A 19,391-nucleotide genomic window follows, 5' to 3' on the forward strand; every position below is an offset into this window, starting at 1 on the left:
TTCATATTCTGACATTAATGGATGTTTGCACCTATTTCTTCTCATTTTGAGTTGTGCCACATCACCAAATGAAGGTCCCAAAAGCTTTGCTCCATCTGGGTCATTAAGGTCAATTCTAGTTTGAGGAGGCAGCTCTTCTCTAGTTGTATTTTGAATGCCTTCCAATCTGAGGCACTTACAACTGAAGGCCAGATGAGTTGTAGTATGACATACATGAAGAAGGAAAAAATCATTAAAAAGACAGGAAAGAAATAAAAGACCAAAGTTGATGTCAGAAGTGACTCTGAAATTTTCTCTTTAATGCAGAGTAGTAAAGCAAATGGAAACAGTGTGAAGTAAAAGAGGAGAACAGAAGATTTCAAAGGGTGGCTCCAGAAGACAAAGTAAAATATTATAATGACGTGTTCAAAGACCATGCTCAGCATTTCTCAAGAACTGAAGAAAAAAATTCAAGCCTAGAGTTGCAGTATTGAAGGATTCTATGAGCAAAATATTGAATGACTCAAAAAGCATCAAAAGAAGAAGGAAAGAATACAGTCTCTGTACCAAAAAGAATTGGTTGACATTCAGCCATTCTAGGAGATAGCATATGATCAAGAACCGATAGTATTGAAGGAAAAAGTCCAAGCTACACTGAAGGCATAGGCAAAAAATAAAGCTCCAGGAATTGACAGAATACCAATTGAGATGTTTCAACAAATGGATGCAATGCTGGAAGCACTTACTTGTCTATGCCTAGAAATTTGGAAGGCAGCTCTGTGGGCAACTAACTGGAAGAGATCCATGTTTGTGTCCATTCCAAGAGAATGTGGAAACTATTGAACAACATCATTAATATTACATGCAAGTAAAATTTTGCTGAAGATAATTCAAAAACATTTGCAGCAGTACATGGATAGAGAATTGCCAGAAATTCAAGCTGGATTCAGAAGAGGACATGGAATATCATTGCTGAAGTCAGATGGATCTTGGCCAAAAGCAAAGAATACCAGAAAGATGTCAATATTTCATTTACTAGGCAAAGTATTTGACTGTATAGATCATAACAAATTATGGATAACATTGTGAAGAATCGGAATTCCAGAGTGCTAAACTGTGCTCATGAGGAACCTGTACATAGACCAAGAGGCAGCCATTCAAATAGAACAAGGGGACACTGCATGGTTCAAAACTGGGAAAGGTGTGCATCAAGGCTGTATCCTTTCACCATACTTATTCAGTCTGTATGCAGAGCAAATAATCTGAGAAGCTGGATTCTATGAAAAAGAACATGGCATCAGGATTGGAGGAAGACTCATTAACAACCTGCGATATGCAGATGACAACACAGCCTTAAAAGTGAAAGTGAAGAAGACTTGAAGTACTTCCTGATGAAGATCAGAGACTACAGCCTTCAGTACAGATTACACCTCAACATAAAGAAAACAAAAACTTCACAACTGAACCAATAAACAACATCATGATAAATGGAGAAAAGATTCAAGTTATTAAGGATTTCATTTTACTTGGATCCACAATCAATGTCCATGGAAGCAGCAGTCAGGAAATCAAAAATGCATTGCATTGAGGAAATCTGCTGCAAAAGACCTCTTTAAAGTGTTTAAGAGCAAAGATGTCACTTTCAAGACTAAGGTGTGCCTAAATCAACCCATGGTATTTTCAGTAGCCTCATGTGCATGTGAGAGCTGGGTAATGAATAAGGAAGACTGCAGAAGAATTGATGCATTTATATTGTGGTGTTGGTGAAGAATATTGTCTGTACCATGGACTGCTAGAATAACGAATAAATCTGTCTTGGAGGAAGTACAGCTGGAATGCTCCTTTCAAATGAGAATGGTCAAACTTCATCTCTCATACTTTGGTCATGTCAGAAGGGGCCAGTTCCTGGAGAAAGATATCATGATTGGTAAAGTAGAGGGTCAATGAAAAAGGGGTCAGTGAGATAGACTGAAACAGTGGCTTTGATGATGAACTCGAGCATGGCAAAGATTCTGAGGGGGATGCAGGATTGGGCAGTGTTTTATTCTGTTGTACATAGTGTTGCTATGAGTCAAAATCAGCTCAGTGGCACCTAACAACAACAACTTCTAGTATCACATTTAATCTTTACAACACTTCTATGAAATGTGGATACTGTTTTGGTCTCTATTTTATAGATAAGGAAATGCCCTTTAGTGAGATATGTCAAGTACCTAGTACGTGATAGAGTCAGAATTTGACATCTGGAACTTGAACTCTTAAATAATATATTGTAATGCCACATGGAGTGTCATATTCCTTGATATTAGAGGATTTGTACTTTGTACTATTAGCAAATAATTTGCAGCTTTATAACATGTAAGTTTTTAATAAGTTGGGGCATAACTTTGGATCACAGGTGTTGAGTGGGCAGGTTGTTAGTTACTGGGTCAGCCACTTGTTCATGGTTTTTCTGAGAGTAACTGTATTTTCCAATGGACTTTTTGAATTTACCTAGTCCTAGTCTAATTGTTGCCACCCTTGAAAATGCATCAGAATCACCTGGAGGGCTTGTTAAGACTCAGTAGATCTGTGGTGGTGCCTGACAATTTTCATTTCTAACATGTTCCCAGGTGATGCTGATGCCCTTTAGTGAGATATGTCAAGTACCTAGTACGTGATAGAGTCAGAATTTGACATCTAGAACTTGAACTCTTAAATATTATATTGTAATGCCACATGGACCAAACAGGTTTAATGATCTATCCTGAATGTTAGGGGTTTTCTGTATTGCCTTCTCTTGCTTTTTTCATGTCTTGTAGTCTTCTTCCTTAGCCAACTTATTAACTCCTGGAAAGCAGTTTAGTTTAGTTACTGTGGCATATATACATATATATGTATATACATATTTTTTTTCTTTTCACCCCACAGTGACTTTTTTTTTAAACCCCAGAGTGACTAGTGTCATGTTGTCACAAAGTAGGTATTAATGAGCTGATTATTTGCTCTCCTTTGGAGAATGTTTTTGTGATTTTGATTTTTTCCAATCTAAATGTAATATATTCTGATTATAAAAATCATCCCAAATAGCACCACTAAAATAGCAAAAATGTTAACAGAATGAGAGAGGTAGATCCTAGAGTATTTTTGTGGGCTTGGTGGACCATAGTTAAGTACTGAGGAACTTAGTCTTTGATTGGGTCAGTGCATATAAGTGTATAAATAAAATGATTCAGGATATTGCATATGGATGTTTTATCTGAATTTTAGTAGGGGCTCTTGCCTTTTACCGTTAGTGTTCTTTTAGATCTTTTTTTTTTTTCACCTTTTATTTACGTAAAGGTCAACCAGAATTAACATGTCTGGGCTTGAGGAAGCAGTTCTTGGAGGCCGTGGCAACCATCATTCTGCTGGTGGCAACTCTGTATTATGCTTTGGGCAGGTAAGTGTGTGGTTTCTTTATATCTGGAAAGAATGAGGTTAAGTGAGAAAATGTATGAGGAAGCAGTCTGTGGAGCATCATCATATATTGTGTGAAAGAAATTTATTGTTATTGGATTTTCCTTTAGATGCAAGTATTTGGGGGTCTTTGATGAACAGGGCGTTTTAGAACTTTAGCTTAGTAAGACTAATAGTACTGGATATTACATTTAGATTTAAATTTAAGTTCTTTTTTGGATAGATAACATATTCATAACACAAAAACACTGCCATTGAGTCAGGTCTAACTCATAGTGACCCCTTCTTGGATTTCCAAGGCGGTATCACTATGGAAGTAGATTGCCCAACCTTCCTTCCAAGGAGTGGCTGGTGGGTTTGAACCGCCAGCCTTCTGGTTAGCAGTCTAATGCCTTAGGCACTATACCACCAGATATGATAGACAATTTAAAAGAAAACAGACTATATGTGAAAAATCTTCCCACCTCATTACTCCTGTTTACATGCCACCCAATCATCTTTCTTTGAGGCATCCAAAGTTACTGGTATCTTTGTAGAAATATTCTGTGCATATAAAAGGGAATGTTGCTTTGTCAATCCAAATTCTGTCTTTGTCTTTATCAGAGATCTGTTTTTGAGTATTCATTACATTTAATTATGGCAGGAGGAAAACTACCAACGGAACAAGAACAAAAACAACGGTAGTAGTGTGTCTATCTATGTAAAGTTGTTGAATTGGAGAAGAAAGTATAAAATTGTGGAAAGGACAAATAGAAGCAAGACTTCCTATCATAGTTCCCCTTCCTTTTTTCCCTTTCCCACATAACCATCATACACAGACTCTGAGGCTGCAAGTTTTACTTTCCTAATTCTACCTTGAGAAAGTTTTGTAAGGATGGTAGTAATGTCTAGGGCAAGTGTCCTAAAATTGTGGTTTAGGGACCCCTGGTGATCTGCAAGACCCTTTCAGAGTCCATGGGGTCAAAACTATTTTCATAATAGTTTTTGTTGCTTTGTTTACTTTCATTCTTTCACAAGTGTACAGTGGAGTTTTCCAGAGGGTGCATAACATGTGTATCATTGCTCTGATGGCTAATGGAATGTGTGCTTTAAAAATTTCTCAGTTTTAACTTCTAATAAAATAAATATTGATAGATATAACTCATATAAATAAAAGGTCTTTGAGGTCCTCAGTACTTTTTAAGAATACAAAAAGGCCTTGATAAGTCTGCTATTATAAAAAGTCAAAGAAAGGTTTACATATGGAATGAAACTTTCTTTGTTGGTTACCAGAGATGGGAGGGGAGGGAAGGGAAAACTGCTAGATAGATAAGAGACAAGTATTGATTTGGGTGAAGGGAAAGGCAATGTACCAAAAGCAAGTGACCAAACAGTGACACTAAGGAAAAGGAAAACATGGAGAGGTGCGTAAGAGGGATAGACAACAAAGATAAACACTTTCACATACATAATACTGCATTTTCAGTAATAAGAAACATTAATTTATGGGTGGATACGTAGTAGACAGGTTGAATGGTCACGTATGTCTAGGCAAAAGGGAATATATCCGTGACCATACATAAGCTGACAGTTCAAACCCACCAGCTACTCCTCAGAAGGAAGGTTGGGCAATCTACTTCCATAGTGATACCGCCTCGGAAACCCAAGAAGGGGTCTCTATGAGTCGGGTGTGACTTGATGGCACATTAACAACAACAACATATGTAAGTTTGGCAGATGACAGTTCTACATATGTATTTGTATATGCTATAAGAATGTCCATATATATACAATAGAGCTAACAGGGAGCAAAGTTTTGATAACTTCTTAGCCATAGCCAACTACCCTGATGGAGCAAGTTGGGCCCATGGGCTTAGGACCATGGTTGTGGGAGAATTCAAGTTCAATTGGCATAATATAGTACACAAAAACATTGTTCTACATCCTACTTTAGTGAGTAATGACTAGGGTCTTAAAAGTTTATGTTCATCTAAGATGCAACAATTGATTTCTTCTCATCTGGAACAAAGAAGAATGAAGAAAACCAAAGGTATATGGAAACAATTAGTTCAAGGGACTAGTGCACCATGAGCACCTCAGCCTTCATGACCCGGAGACCAGAAGAACTAGATGGTGCCCGGCTGTGACTGCCAACCATTTGGAAAGAGATCAGTGTAGGAGATCCTGGATAGAGTGGGAGAAAAATGTGGAACAAAACTGATAAGAAAGGCTTACTGGTCTGATAGAGACTGGTGAAACCCTCAAGACTATGGCCCCTGGTCACCCTTTGGGCTTGGAAGTGAACTTAACTCCCATTTCTTCCAGCCAAACAATAGATAGACATATGAGGTGAACATTTACACCAGGTAGGTACACTCCTTAGAACAGTCAATCATAGAGGATCAGAAGGGCAGTATTTTGTATAGAGAGATAGCTCAGAGGGCAGGAATGCATAGGAAAGGGCATAGGAAAAAGGCAGCCATAGGAAGGAGGTAGGAAGAGAGCTGTTACATTATGGGGATTTCAGTCATTATTGTGAAACACAATGTGTATGAACTGTTGTATGGAAAATGAATTTTCTTTGTAAACTTTCACCCAAATTACAAAAAAAAAAAAAAATTAGTCCACACAATAATGGACTAATTAAGGCTTTTTTATATTTTCTATATTCTTAATATAATGTGTGTGTGTGTGTGTGTGTGTGTGTATATATATATATAAAGGCCTTGAGACCAAAATGTTGATAACAACAAAGATAAACACTTTTACATACATAATACTGCATTTTCAGTAATAAGAAACATTTTCAGTAATAAGAAATAAGTAATCTATGGGTAGATACGTAGCTAGACAGGCTGAATGATCATGTATGTCTAGGCAAAAGGGAATACACCTACGACCATATATAAGTTTGGCACTGATATAACATGTGGTGGAAATGTGAAATTTATTTTTTTTTGGTTTGGATTGTAGTGCCAATACACAGCAGAAGAGTACCAGGCCATCCAGAATGCCCTGAGGCAGAGGCTTGGCCCAGAATATATTAGTAGCCGCATGGCTGGAGGAGGTCAGAAGGTAGGAGAATTTACATGCCTGGAAAATGGGTACCCATATATAGCTGCCTACTTAGATGGTCTTTTTAACTTCTCTCTGGGTCCTTGTGGATTCAGAAGGTGTCTTATTCACTGCTCCTGGATATTTCGTAGTGACCAGTCCTTTGGGAAGGGAAGGAGATGGGTTCTACTCTTCATTGACACCTGAAATGGCCCAACCATTGTTTTGAGACTTGGATACCTGCCATCCTAGGAGTTTTACACCATCTTTTAAAAAATTTCTCATTACTGTTTGCTTCTAATTTAACTTTAGTGTCTTCCATATAGTATGTCAGCCTGAGATTCATACATTTTTGGAAATCGTACTATATTAGGAGAATGGATATCTTTCCCATTGATTCTATTCCCTTCCCCAACACAGGCCATTAGTTCTGGCTGTCTCCTTCAGGACAGTCTTTGAATTAAGTTTATTGAGAATTTCTCTGGAATGTTTAAGGACAGTTTTGCCAAAAAGTCATATAAGGAAAACATTAGTGCAAGAACGGCAAGGAGGCCACATGTTCTGACCTCCTCTAATCTCACAAGAGGAAGACAGGATTACCAGCAGTAACCCAAGGCCTATTACTGCAAGGCCAAACATGCTGCCTCCCTCCAGCCCTTTCACCAACCGCTCCTCCCAAAGCACCCACCACCTCTCTCCTGGGTTCGATAATTCGCTGCAGTGACCACACAGAACTCACAGATTACAGGATTTATTAGGGAAGCACCAGGCTACAATTCAAGTTCAGGAAGAACGCTCAGTCTCTCTCCCAGCCCACCGTCCCTTAGCCAAGAGTCTCTCACAGTCTCCTTCCCAGCAGTGCTGGTCCCTCGGTGTCTCACTCAGCAATGCGTGTCTCTTGCGTCTCTTTCCCAGCAACATGTGTCTCAGGAGCCCGTGTCTCTTTCAGCAGCACGTCTTCCTCAACCAGCAGTCAGAGAGAGTTCTGCCTTCAGGAGGCCTCCTTTTTGAGCCCGCAGGGTGGTCAAACTAGCCAATTACAGCATCAGAACTCTAAGCACCTGAGAGAGTGGGCACCTCCCAGAACATTGTTTTGTGCCACTCCCAACAGAAATACTCCAGGTGGACACCTTCAGCAATCAGGAGCTCCTCAGTTGCTCATAGCAAATCCCACCTTGGAGTTTACAAAGACTTATGGGTAGAAAAGCCACACAAAGTAATTTACTATACCACAATTAGGTACATTTTGATCCACATTTAAATGTGACAGGGAATTTTAATATAGCCTTTTCTTCTTTAACTTTTCCCTCAGGTGTGTTACATTGAGGGTCACAGAGTTATTAATCTGGCCAATGAGATGTTTGGTTACAATGGCTGGGCACACTCTATTACACAGCAGAATGTTGGTAAGTATGCTTCTTGGCTATGGTGACATCTTCACTCCCCTTACTTGATATTATCTAGTTTCTGATAATAGTATTTTGTGGATGAGGGTGTAGGTAGGTGTGTTTGGTTGGCAGCAGGAGGATATGGGTGAAGCACAGAGATCAGTATTCTCTTCATCCATTTCTCTTTTCTACTTCTAGATTTTGTTGACCTCAACAATGGCAAGTTCTACGTAGGAGTCTGTGCATTTGTGAGGGTCCAGTTGAAGGTAAGGGAAATGGAGTAGACCGGCTGCCTGGAAAGATTATGTAGGTGGTAGAAGAGAGCAAGTATATAGGGAGGTCTCCTGACTGTGGAACAACCAAGCTAGGTCTTTTGGCCACAGGTCTGCCCAGACTTGTGTCTTAGCCAATATTCCTTCACATGGTGGTATTCAGCTATTTTTGTTAATGTGTCCCCTAAAAGAATTTTGAACAATTCTGTCCTCCTTGATTGTTTTTAAGTTGACATCTAAAAGTTTTCTTCATAAATATAAGTAGTTGCAAAGGGTATATATTTTTGGCATATTGTAAAATTTGAAATTTTAAAATAAATCTGTGACATCTCTTTTAAATATACCAATAGAATGTAAATATAGTAGGGAATGAAATATTGTCATCTATTTAAGAAAATACATGAACAGGTTATTCTTCAGTGCTCGGAAATTTTATGTGGTTTGTTCTTTATTCGAACTCATTTCTATTCCACTTCCTCACCAGCTTTTATCCTAATATATGTTTATGATTGAAAGTCTTCGATACCTTATCAGACTTCTCTGCCTCTATGTGTGAGTATGTGTGTGCATAAAAATAATTTCTTTGCAAAATGAGTATGAACTGTTAATTGGAAAACAAATTTGCTCCATAAACTTTCACTCAAATCACAGTAAAAAGTTAAAAATAAAGTCTATTCAGGAAAAAAAAATTTCTTTTTTGATATTTCCAGTTACATTAAGGCTCTAAATATTTAAAAAATTTCTTCTGGATTGAATTATTATTATAGTTATTAACATAGTTGATTAGATAATTATGTTTATGTTGAAAAGACAACATAAAGATATAAAAAGTAGATAATTATTAAAAATTAAAAAAAAATTTATGGAAAATACATTTCTTAATGAAATGGATGATGATGTTGTTTTTTCCAGTGAGTTTATATATCTATAGTTGACTGTTAGCTCTAGACTGAGCATTCAGCATTAACATGAGAGTAGCATTCTAGTCTCACTTCTTATTTTTTATAAATAGTAAAACTGAAAAACTTTGTTCATGTAAATAGGTAGCTGGGAATGGGAAGAGTTTTGCTACAATAGTGTCATCCATTTGAATACTTTCTGAGTTTTATTCTATAATTCATGTAATGCTGTCATCAAAAATTATATTTCTCTGTCAGCTAACCACTTGATCAGGTCTGCCCTCAATTTGGGTGAAAGCTGAAAGTGGATTCCCCCTGATTTGTGAAAGGATTTGCTATCCAATCTTAGATATGATATTTGAAATTATGCCTTTGTTTGGTATCCCAGAGGTTTTTATACCTTAGGGGTAATATGTCATAATGACTTTTGGTGTAACTTTCTTTTTTTTTTTTTACCTTCAGTTACATTTTATTTTATTTTATTTTTTATTGTGATTTGGGTGAAGATTTACAGAGCAAATTCACTTTCCATGGTGTAACTTTCTTATGGAAAGAGTAGGTGGGAAAGGAGAACAATCTTAATACCTTGACCACAGACACATTTCCAGGCAGGTGAGGGCTAGAAACAGTGCGTGTGGAGTTGCTGTTCTGGAAATTGATTCCCTTACAACTTCTGTGCTCATGGACCCATTAGCAAGGCCCCTGGGGCATATGTATAGCATTTGACCACTGCTGTTTGAGGAAATGAAGAGCTGTGGAGTTAGGGACACACAGCAGCTTTTCATGTTAGAAGATTAACTCCTTTTCTACCCCCAGGATGGCTCATATCATGAAGATGTCGGTTATGGTGTTAGTGAGGGACTCAAGTCAAAGGCCTTGTCTTTGGAAAAGGCAAGGAAGGAGGCAGTGACAGATGGGCTGAAGCGAGCACTCAGGTGAGTAAAATGGGTTGGAGTCTTTCCTATTTCATTTCAGCCCCTGTCTCAAAGCAGTTTTTTTTTTTTTTTTTTTTTTAAAGTATTATATTCACATGGTTCAAACATCAAAATAACATTAAAAATAGGCAGTCTCACTCTCACTGTAGTCTGATCTTTGCTGTTTTCCCACTCTCTATGGTATTTTCCCAAGGTTTCTTTATGCTTAGTTCTTTTTTAAGTGGTAGAATATTATAGTCTCTATTCTGTAACTTGATTTTGTTTTTTTCTCACCAATAATGTACCCTGGAGACGTTTCCACATTGAGTCCATTTATTGCTTCCTCATATTCTCTCATATACCTAAATAGTTCTCTATTGTGTATATGTAAAATCAAAAACCCACTGCTGTCAAGTCGATTCTGATTCATAGTGACCCCCTCTGGGTTTCTAAGGCAGTAAATCTTTATGGAAGTAGATTGCCCAGTCTTACTTGCACGGAGTGGCTAGTAGGTTTGAATCACCAGCCTTCTGGTTAGCAGTCAGGTGTCTTAGGCACAGCACTACCAGAGCTCCTTTGTGTATATGTAACATAGTTTATTAGAGCAGGGGCTTTAACCTTTTTTGGGGGACATAGAGCCTTTTGAGAATTGAAGTAAATTGAATCACTAGAAAAATACATGTATAAATGAACTAAAATTTGCATTATCATTTTCCATCGGGGAGCCCTTATACACCAAGTTTAGAAATTTGGTCACGTATAACCCACTCTTACTGGGGAATTATAGCAGTCCTCTGAGAAAAAAAAAAATCTCTCCTCTGGAATTTGTGTTCTATATCAGAAGAAAGCTAGTGGGGTTTTGTGAATCACTTTAGTTTTTTCATGCTCATTGCCTCTTTGAGGTGAGGGCAGTGATTTCTGTCAGTGAGCAAAGATGTTCAGTGCTGTATTCTCAGTTCCTAATATAGGGCAGGAACATGACAGATAACTAGTAAACATTACTGAGTGCAAAGCAGGGTCTGTTTCCTCTGCTGCAAGTGAGAAGCATACATAGGTTATAACTCTGCTGTCAGAGATTCAAATGTAACAATTCTCAACCCTGTTTCACTTTTTCCCTTACCCTTAGGAGTTTTGGGAATGCACTTGGAAATTGTATTCTGGACAAAGACTATCTGAGGTCACTAAATAAGCTTCCACGCCAGGTACGCTAGAAACAGATGAATAGAATGGGTTGGAGTAAAGATAATATATCTAGTTCCCACATGTCATGGGTTGAGTATTTGGAGGATAAGGGTTGGGGAGGAAGGGGAAGAAGGGAGGACTCAGGTACTTAGAGGGCCTGGAAAGTGTATTTCAGACCTCTCTGAAAGTTAGAGGAGCCAGTCCCTCATTTTATAGATGAAGAAATTGAGGCCTTGGGAGCTTACATCACTTGTCTCATCCACGGAAAACTGTGTTGAGATGTTTGTGAAACCTTCTCAAAAGCAGCACAGGGCCCTCCATAGCACCCCTTGATTTCTTAGCAACACTCAGAACCCCATCTATCTCAACCTTTTTGTTTCTCCTTAAAAGGAAAATTTTTTTAAATTTCTTGTGTTAGCCCTTCCTTGTATCTGTCAGTGCCTCTCGTGATCTGAGCATCTGCCTTTGGACAGTGGGGCTAGAGTTGAGCATCCCTGGGGTCACTCTTGACGTGACCTCAGGTGGACTGTGACATTCTTGGAGATCCCTGTAGTGCTGCCGCCATGACAGTATCCCCCATCTTTTATCTGAGGGATATTCTTTTTCTTGTGGAGCCCTAGGAGTAGTGTGTGTCACTTGGCATCTGTCAAAGTGTCATTTCTTTTTTTTTTTTATGAACTTTTAAAATGAATGACAACATATTCACAGAAGACTACACATATCATCTGCCTGATGAATTTTCATAAGTCAACATAGCTATTTATCTCCAAGATAACGAAATAGAACATTACCAGTACCCTGAGAGCCCTGTTTTACCCCATCAATCACCACTCTGCCTTTTTCAAAGTAACCACTTTCCTAACTTCTCTATTATGACTTCTAGGCTCATTTTTTTTTCCTGGTTCTGAAGTTTATATAAATAGAATTGTATAACTTGTATTTTGAACACATTGAAGTATTAAAAGAACATAACATATACACAAATGTATGCATATAAATGTTCAGCTTGATAAATTTTAAAACCAAACACATCCATGTAACTGGCATCTGGATCAAGAATCAGCATGTTCCAGTATCCCGAAAGTCTTTTTGTGTCCCTTGCAGTCACTACCTTCCTACCCCCTTCCCTACGCCTCCCCCACCACTACCAAGGAAAACCACCTCTCATAACATGGTATCTGGCTTTCATTTGGCATGACTGTGAGATTCATGTTTTGTGTAGCATTTTCATTGCTATATAATTTTCTGTTGCATGAATATACCATAATTTATTTTTCTATTCTGTCTTTAATAGACATTGTGGTAGTTAAATTTGTATGTCAGCTTGATTGGGCCTGGTTGAGTGGCTGGGCAGCTGGTGGTAGTTATTCCCCATGATGAGATTGGCATTCAGCTCCATGGTGGGATCTACCATTTGGGTATGTGGTCTGCTTCCACATAAGAAGCAGCTTTGGGAATGTTCTCTAGCTTACAGCACACTTGGACCCTGCATGTAGCCGTGTCATTGTTCAGCAGCCTGCCATGCTCTGCCGACCTTGGGACTTACAATGGATTTAAATTAATGGCTTGCCGTTTGGTTTGGTAACATCAGGACTGTGCCATTTTATTTGTCGACCTTGAGCTTGTTAGCTTCAGCAGCCAGTAGCTGCCTGAGTGAAGAGATGCCTCTAGCTCCAGTGGGCTGGGAGCAAGAGGCAAAGCTGAAGCCCAAGGTTGAGGGGCTTTCACACAGCCCCAGAGCCTGGCACTTTGAACTTGAACGTAAAGCCTCCTGAACTGTAAGAGAATAAACTCCTGTTTGTTAAGGCCATCGCATTTGTGGTATACATTCCTGTCAGAGCAGCACTAGGTAACCAGAACAGACATTTAGTTTTTTTTCTAGCTTTTGGCTATTTTGAATAGGGCTGCTATTAATATTCTTGTACATGTCATTTGTTTTCAGAATTATTGGGTCATAGTTTAAGTATATGCTTAGTTTTCGTGGATTTTTCCAATGTGTTTGGACTAATTTGCACTCCCACATCTCACTGTATGAGAGCTCTGATTGTTTCATATCCTTGACAGCTCTTGTCTTAGACTTTTGAAAAAATCTTCAAAACTTGATTTCTTTTTAACCTATTCATTTACTTTCCAGTGTCGATAAGATACCTACACTATAATTTTCAGGTTATCTTTATCAAAATTTAGTCATCTTTGTTCATCTTATTTCAACATTTATTCTACCAGCATCAATATTATGCATCGAGGAAGAAGTCCTCCTGCGTAAGCAAGCTATGGGTTTCTGTAGAGCTTGTGGCCTGGAACATGTGCCATATGCCATGAAGTATATGATCCTTATTTCTTACATTGGTGAAAAGCAGAAACTACCCCAAATTGGAGTTTCCTGTTTAGTAGCCTAACTCAATGCTTTTCAAGTTGTTTTCTTCCTATCATTTGAAGGACACTTGCCTGAGACTTCTTCAGTGATGAGTGTTGTATTTTCAGGGGGCAGGTGGTCCTGGCAGAAAGGGCATAGATATTGTAGGACTCCACGAAGACCATGCCTGATCATTGCTATGAAAAAAGGGATAGGGAGACAACATCAGAGACATCCAGCTACCAAGGAAGGATTCAAATTATATTTAACAGACCATTTGTCTTGAGTCACAACCAAAGAAAGATTAGTTTTTTGTCAAAACTTTTTTTAATACAGAAGGGTAGAAGTAGTAAATAAAATTGTTTTACTTCTCATATAATTAAAAATATTACTTGGGGGTTGTGGATCCTTTGTCTCGGCATTTCAGGACCTAGAAGGAACGATGAATAGAGAATTATTGTCAAGTGCTGTTTTCTAAGAATCTAGATTCTAGATCTATGAGAGGAAAAGAAAGGAAGGGGAAAAGCTGTTGGAGGAAGTTTTTTGTTTTTGTTTTCTTCCTTTTCTCTTGTTAGTTGCCTCATGAAGTGGATTTAACTAACGCAAAGAGACAAGATTTTGAACCATCTGTGGAACAGGCAAGATATAGCAGCTGCCGACAGAATGTGGCTCTGGTACCCCCAAAGCCACAGGAGGTGACCTCCCCTTGCAGACCAGGCCACTCAGATGATCCCCACATTGTGATACAGGGGGATAAGGACAGCAGCTCCCGGTAGGGGGCCTAAGTTCCCTCCCTTTTCTGCCCTTCTCATGTGGTCTAGGTTGCCTCTATTTCTGTCTTCAGAACCAGCAAGTTGGTTTGTACGCTCCTTCGGGAACTCACTCTCACCTTTTGTCTTTTCTGATGCAGAAGCCTGACCTCTTCTGCTACAGAGAGTGATGCCACATACCAGCGGAAGCTCCGGCAAAAGCAGATGCAACAGCAGTTCCGGGAGCAAATGGAGAAACAGCAGCAAGGTCAAATATCTGCTCCATCAGTTGAAAAGAAGAGTCAGGGTGTGTGAGAAGGATGGGAGAAGAGGTTCTGGGGAGATGCACCCTGAAGGTGGAAGGTTGGTGGATGGGGGTAATCTACTCCTCCACTAGTAATAATGTGGTTAGGTCCAAACCAGGCCTCACTAGGATTCTAGGATTACGCACAGGATAGAAGAATCCAAGAAATTAAAATGGTGAAATCCTGGCATGCATTTTCCCATTTAAGATACTGATCTTTTATTGTGGAGGAAATGGGCCTTCACATAATCTGGAACTTGAAATTTCAGGGTATAGAATTTTTTGGCTTTTTGTTTCTCAGCTGTTCTTTAAAATGGAATTGGGTTTGGAGATGATAGGGGTTTATGACAGATTATTTGTCCAAAACTTTATTTAAATCCGGATTCAGTGGGAATATTACATACATAATTTTTAGGGGTTTTGCCCAGGGAGTGAAAGCAGAGACAGAACTTGTTCCAGACCAACTGAGCATTTGCCCAACTTCCTAGGAATATGAAGATTCATGGAGGACTTGCTTTGTGTGTGGTTCATTAATATTCCCCTCAGCACCGACAGACTGAGATTAATGTGGAAAAAAACTTAGGGGTTCTTTTTTGTGTGTGATTTACAGAGCAAATTCATTTTCCATTCAACATTTCATACACATTTTGTTTCATAACATTGATGGCAATCCCCATAATATAACAGGTGTCTTTCCACTTCCTCCCTGTGGGTATCTCTTCCCTGTCCTTTCCTATGCATTCCTGTCCTCTGAGCTATCTGCTTGCACAAGTGCTACCTTTCTGATCTCCCATGGTTGATTGTTCTAAAGAGTGTACCTACCTGGTGTAAATGGTCACCTTGTAAGCCTATCTATTGTTTGGCTGGAAGCCATGGGAATGAGTTGAATTTTGGGTCCAAAGGGTGATTAGGGGCCAGACTTGGGGGTTTTACCAGTCAGATCAGTAAGCCTAGTCTGTTTTATGATTCTGAGTTTTGTTTCACATTTGGAAAAAAACACATTGTTCTGAGGACATTCTTTTTTTTATTATTATTATTTTTTATTGTGATTTGGGTGAAGATTTACAGAGCAAATTCACTTTCCTTACAGCAGTTCACATATACCTTGTCTCATGTCATTGACCATAGTTTACCACAATGCAACAGCTCCCCCTCCCACTTCCTTCCCATAGTTACCTCTTCCCAGTGTCCATCCCTCCATGCACGCCTGCCCCCTGAGCTGTCTGCCTGTGCATAAGCACCCTTTCTTTCTCCCATGATTGCTATCTCCGAGGAGTGTATCTACTTAAGGTAAATGTTCAACTCATATGCCTGTCTTTTGTTTGGCTGGAAACCACAGGTGTGGGTTCAATTCCAGACCTGAAGGGCAGCTAGGGGCCATAGTCTCAGTGGTTCCACCAGGCTCTATTGGACCAGCAAACATGGTCCCCACCTTTTTTTTTTTTTTCTCCTCCAAATGATTTTGAGTTTTGTTCCACATTGTTCTCCCTCTCTATCAAGGATCTCCTACATAGATCCCCTTTCAAGTGGATGACAGTGGTAGCCGGGCACCATCTAGTTCTGGTCTCATAGTTGTGTAGGTTGCATATCAGATGGTGTACCAGTCGCTTGTTGTTGTTGTTATGTGCCGTCGAGTCGGCCCCGACTCATAGCGACCCCTCCTTGGGTTTCCAAGGCAGTATCACTACGGAAGTAGGATTGCCCAACCTTCCTTCCGAGGAGTGGCTGGTGGGTTTGAACCGCCAGCTGTCTGGTTAGCAGGCAAGTGTCTTAGCCACTATGCTACCAGAGCTAGGACTAATTGTTTCCATGAATTTTGGTTTTCTTCATTCTTCTTTGCTCTGGACGAGGAGAGACCCATCGTTGCATCTAGATGGCAGCTTGCTAGCTTTTAAGATCCCAGTTGCTACTCGCCAGAGTAGGAGGTGGAACAATGTTTTATGTACTATGTTATGCCAATTGAGCTTGATGTCCCCTGCAACTATGGTCCCAAGCCTGCAGGTTCAACTACTTGGTCCCTCTGGGTAGCTGGTTGTGACCAAGCAGTGACCACAACCTTGCCCCTTGTCAGCTCTAGTATACACCTGGGAATTCTGATCATTCACATAAACTTATAGGACCATTGTCTGTCAACCCTATATATGTTCTTGGATACACTCCCCATTTCATAGACATACGTAATCGTTTAGCCTGTCCACCCATCTATCCATCCCTATACCCATGTTTGCCTTCATTGACAACACAGTAGTATATGTGCAAAAGGGTTCATCTTTGTTGTCTGTACCTCCCATGTGCCTCTCTCTAATATGTCTTTGTTCTGAGGACATTCTTAATAATGTTATTTTAGATCCTTAGCTTCTAAACCACTATAGAAGCCCCCGAGGGGTAGGGAGGATGGAGAAGATTGGGTTTCAGGACTTTTCCCCATCCCTTATTAGACAGCTGGTGGTGCAGTGGTTAAAGCACTGGTTGATAACCAAAAAGGTTGGAGGTTTGTACCCAACAGCTGCTCTGTGGGAGAAAGATGAGGCAGCCTGTTTCCATAAAAATTTACAATCTTGGAAACCCTGTGGGGGCAGTTCTGAATCAGAATTGAGTTGATGGCAGTGGGTTTGGTTTTATTAGGCAACTAGATCTATTGTTTTTACGTATTGAGTTTCTGTTTAAGATTTTGTTTGAACAGGGATATAGCTTTAAAAAGCAAGCCAGTCACTGGACCACATGACTTTTAAAAACCCTAATTCTGTTTTTGCTGCTAAAGGAGAAATTTTTTTTTTCTTTTTTACCACATTGGTAAGAAAAGGCTCTTCTCTTTAACAAGAGGAGTAGCCTTAATCTCTTAAATTACATTTAAGTGATTCTGTCATCTGCCCTTTCTGTCTTGTGTGATCTGTAGCAGCGCTGCCAGCTCCTTCTTTGAAGCACAGTGCTCCTGTTCCAGAACCACTCCCTAAGAAAGAGTTCGTTGCAGGTCAGTCGGGGTAATAGAATGATTTAAACATTAATCAGGAAAAACCTATGAAGTACTTGTAAGTTAGTAACTAAGCTGTATACTTTTGATAGTCACAGAATACATTTTAAAAGCAGCACAAAAATCCTAATTTTGATCTATTTTATAGCTCTATGAAGTTAAGAAAAACAGGAAGAAGATCCCAAATAGATTTGCAGTAGTGATAGTACATCTTCTGCTCAATTGTTTTAACCTAGGGAAGTTATATTGTACTTTTAGAGGTAGAGGAGAGATATTTGAAAAATTATCATAGGATGCTCAGGGCATGGAATTTCTTAGGACCAATTTTTGTATTGCTTTATGTGGTAACTCTTCTGTATCTGTTGATGCTGCTTTTTTGTGTGATCTCTGTTCTTGCAGACAGCCTTGAAATGTGGGATATGACTCCAGATTTAGAGGACATTGTCAAGTCCCTGCCTAGGCCAGAACCACTTGAGACAGTTGCCATACCAGTCCTGAAGAACCACATGGTGACCCGAAACAGAGCTCCACAAGGACTTTGCCTCCAGAACCCAGCATCAAAATTTGGTCCCTGCCATCCCCAAACTCACAACACTAACCACCACCTAACAGGTAGCAGAGAGCATTGTGGTTAGGAATAAAAATAGAAGGGAGATTCTCGGTTTATTTCTGTGAATTTTTAAAGGAAGAATGACATTTCATTTTTGAGAAGCTGGATGGAATCATTCCAGGGGAATAACAATGTTAAGTAAATGGAAGATAGTTAATTTAAGAGCTTTTCCTTTGGGGTCCTGACTTCAGATGTTTTTAGCCCTTGATGGTAGCAGGAAGCTTATGCATTAAGGCTTTCTCTACTAAAAGTAGGTCTATCATGAGTACTCTTATAACTTGGTCTAGGGTTAGCACAAGGATCTGCCCTCCTAATAGTATCTCAATTTTCATGACTGGGTTCTCAGTCCAAGTTAGGATAGTTAACTAATTAAACCAGACATTACTGTCAGTTTAGTCATTAAGATCACAGCAGCTATATTCTAACCAACTTATCTTCCACAGGAGACTGTGATTCTTACAGAAAGAGCCATGACACGAAGAAAAGGAAATTGGATCCAACTTAGCTGAGGCTCAAGTCACATCCTTGGACTCTGTTATAAAGGGACTTTAGAAACTTACTTTTTGGTCATGAAATTGTTCATCACTCCCAGGGAATGAGTTTTATTTCCAAAGATTTACCTAATTCTGAACTTTCCAGAGGAAGATTTGACTATCGGAGCCTATGGCAGATAAAGCTCAGCAACTGGGGAAGCGGCACTCTAAAAATGCTTCTCACACTGCAGTGGGGAGGCTCTGGACAGAGTACTTTCTTCTTTAGCTCTTGAGGCTTTTGACTGTTTATTCCTAAAGTATTATGTTAATAAAGATAGAAATTTTAGGAATCCAGTGGCTGCCTGCCCCCAAACAATACATGCCATACTACTGAGCACCAGTTTTAAGTTACGTGTATTAAATTGTATGCATATTCTTTGCCTTCCTTCCCTTTAGGGTTCCATGTTTTTAATGTTCCCCCATGAGTATTGAGTATGATGCTAAGCAACAGCTGTAGTGGTGATTACTAGTCATCTAAGTTTATCTCCCATTTTTAAGTTTATGAAATTCCTACCCTGCATCCTTTGAAGACAAACATTTTTCCATAAAATCAAGGACAAGGCATTTTGAGAAAACACAAGAAATCTTTTGATTTGTAGTAAAAATAGAGTAGCTGTTTGTTTGTATTTCCTCATTTCTGATGTGAACTATAGCCTACCTTAACATAAATTGGGTTTTCATCATGTTTAGATGTTTCATTATTTTTTCCCCTAAATGATGACTTTGCAGTTTTACCTTTTTAGGTGCATTTTGGGCTGTGCCT

General features: G+C 39.3%; 1 protein-coding gene across 1 annotated transcript; it reads left to right on the forward strand.

Moving 5' to 3' along the window:
• Positions 1-3,316: 3,316 nt before the first annotated feature.
• RAD52 (RAD52 homolog, DNA repair protein) lies at positions 3,317-18,600 on the forward strand. The gene is made up of 11 exons (XM_042780436.1): positions 3,317-3,400; positions 6,370-6,471; positions 7,763-7,856; positions 8,037-8,104; positions 9,826-9,944; positions 11,050-11,125; positions 14,037-14,233; positions 14,372-14,478; positions 17,411-17,485; positions 17,885-18,097; positions 18,539-18,600. Exons 1-11 carry the CDS (start codon positions 3,317-3,319, stop codon positions 18,598-18,600), a joined length of 1,197 nt encoding a protein of 398 aa, XP_042636370.1.
• The last annotated feature ends 791 nt before the right edge of the window (positions 18,601-19,391 follow it).

Source organism: Orycteropus afer, unplaced genomic scaffold (assembly GCF_000298275.1).
Source record: "Orycteropus afer afer isolate SDZICR_OR568_19922 unplaced genomic scaffold, OryAfe1.0 scaffold00040, whole genome shotgun sequence".
Taxonomy (NCBI): Eukaryota; Metazoa; Chordata; class Mammalia; order Tubulidentata; family Orycteropodidae; genus Orycteropus; species Orycteropus afer.

Coding starts and splice junctions, on each gene's coding strand:
- RAD52 (XM_042780436.1), top strand. CDS start 3,317: ATGTCTGGGCTTGAGGAAGCAGTTCTTGGAGGCCGTGGCAACCATCAT. Junction 11,126..14,036: donor TAAATAAGCTTCCACGCCAG/GTACGCTAGAAA, acceptor TTCTCTTGTTAG/TTGCCTCATGAAGTGGATTT. Junction 14,479..17,410: donor AATGGAGAAACAGCAGCAAG/GTCAAATATCTG, acceptor TGTGATCTGTAG/CAGCGCTGCCAGCTCCTTCT.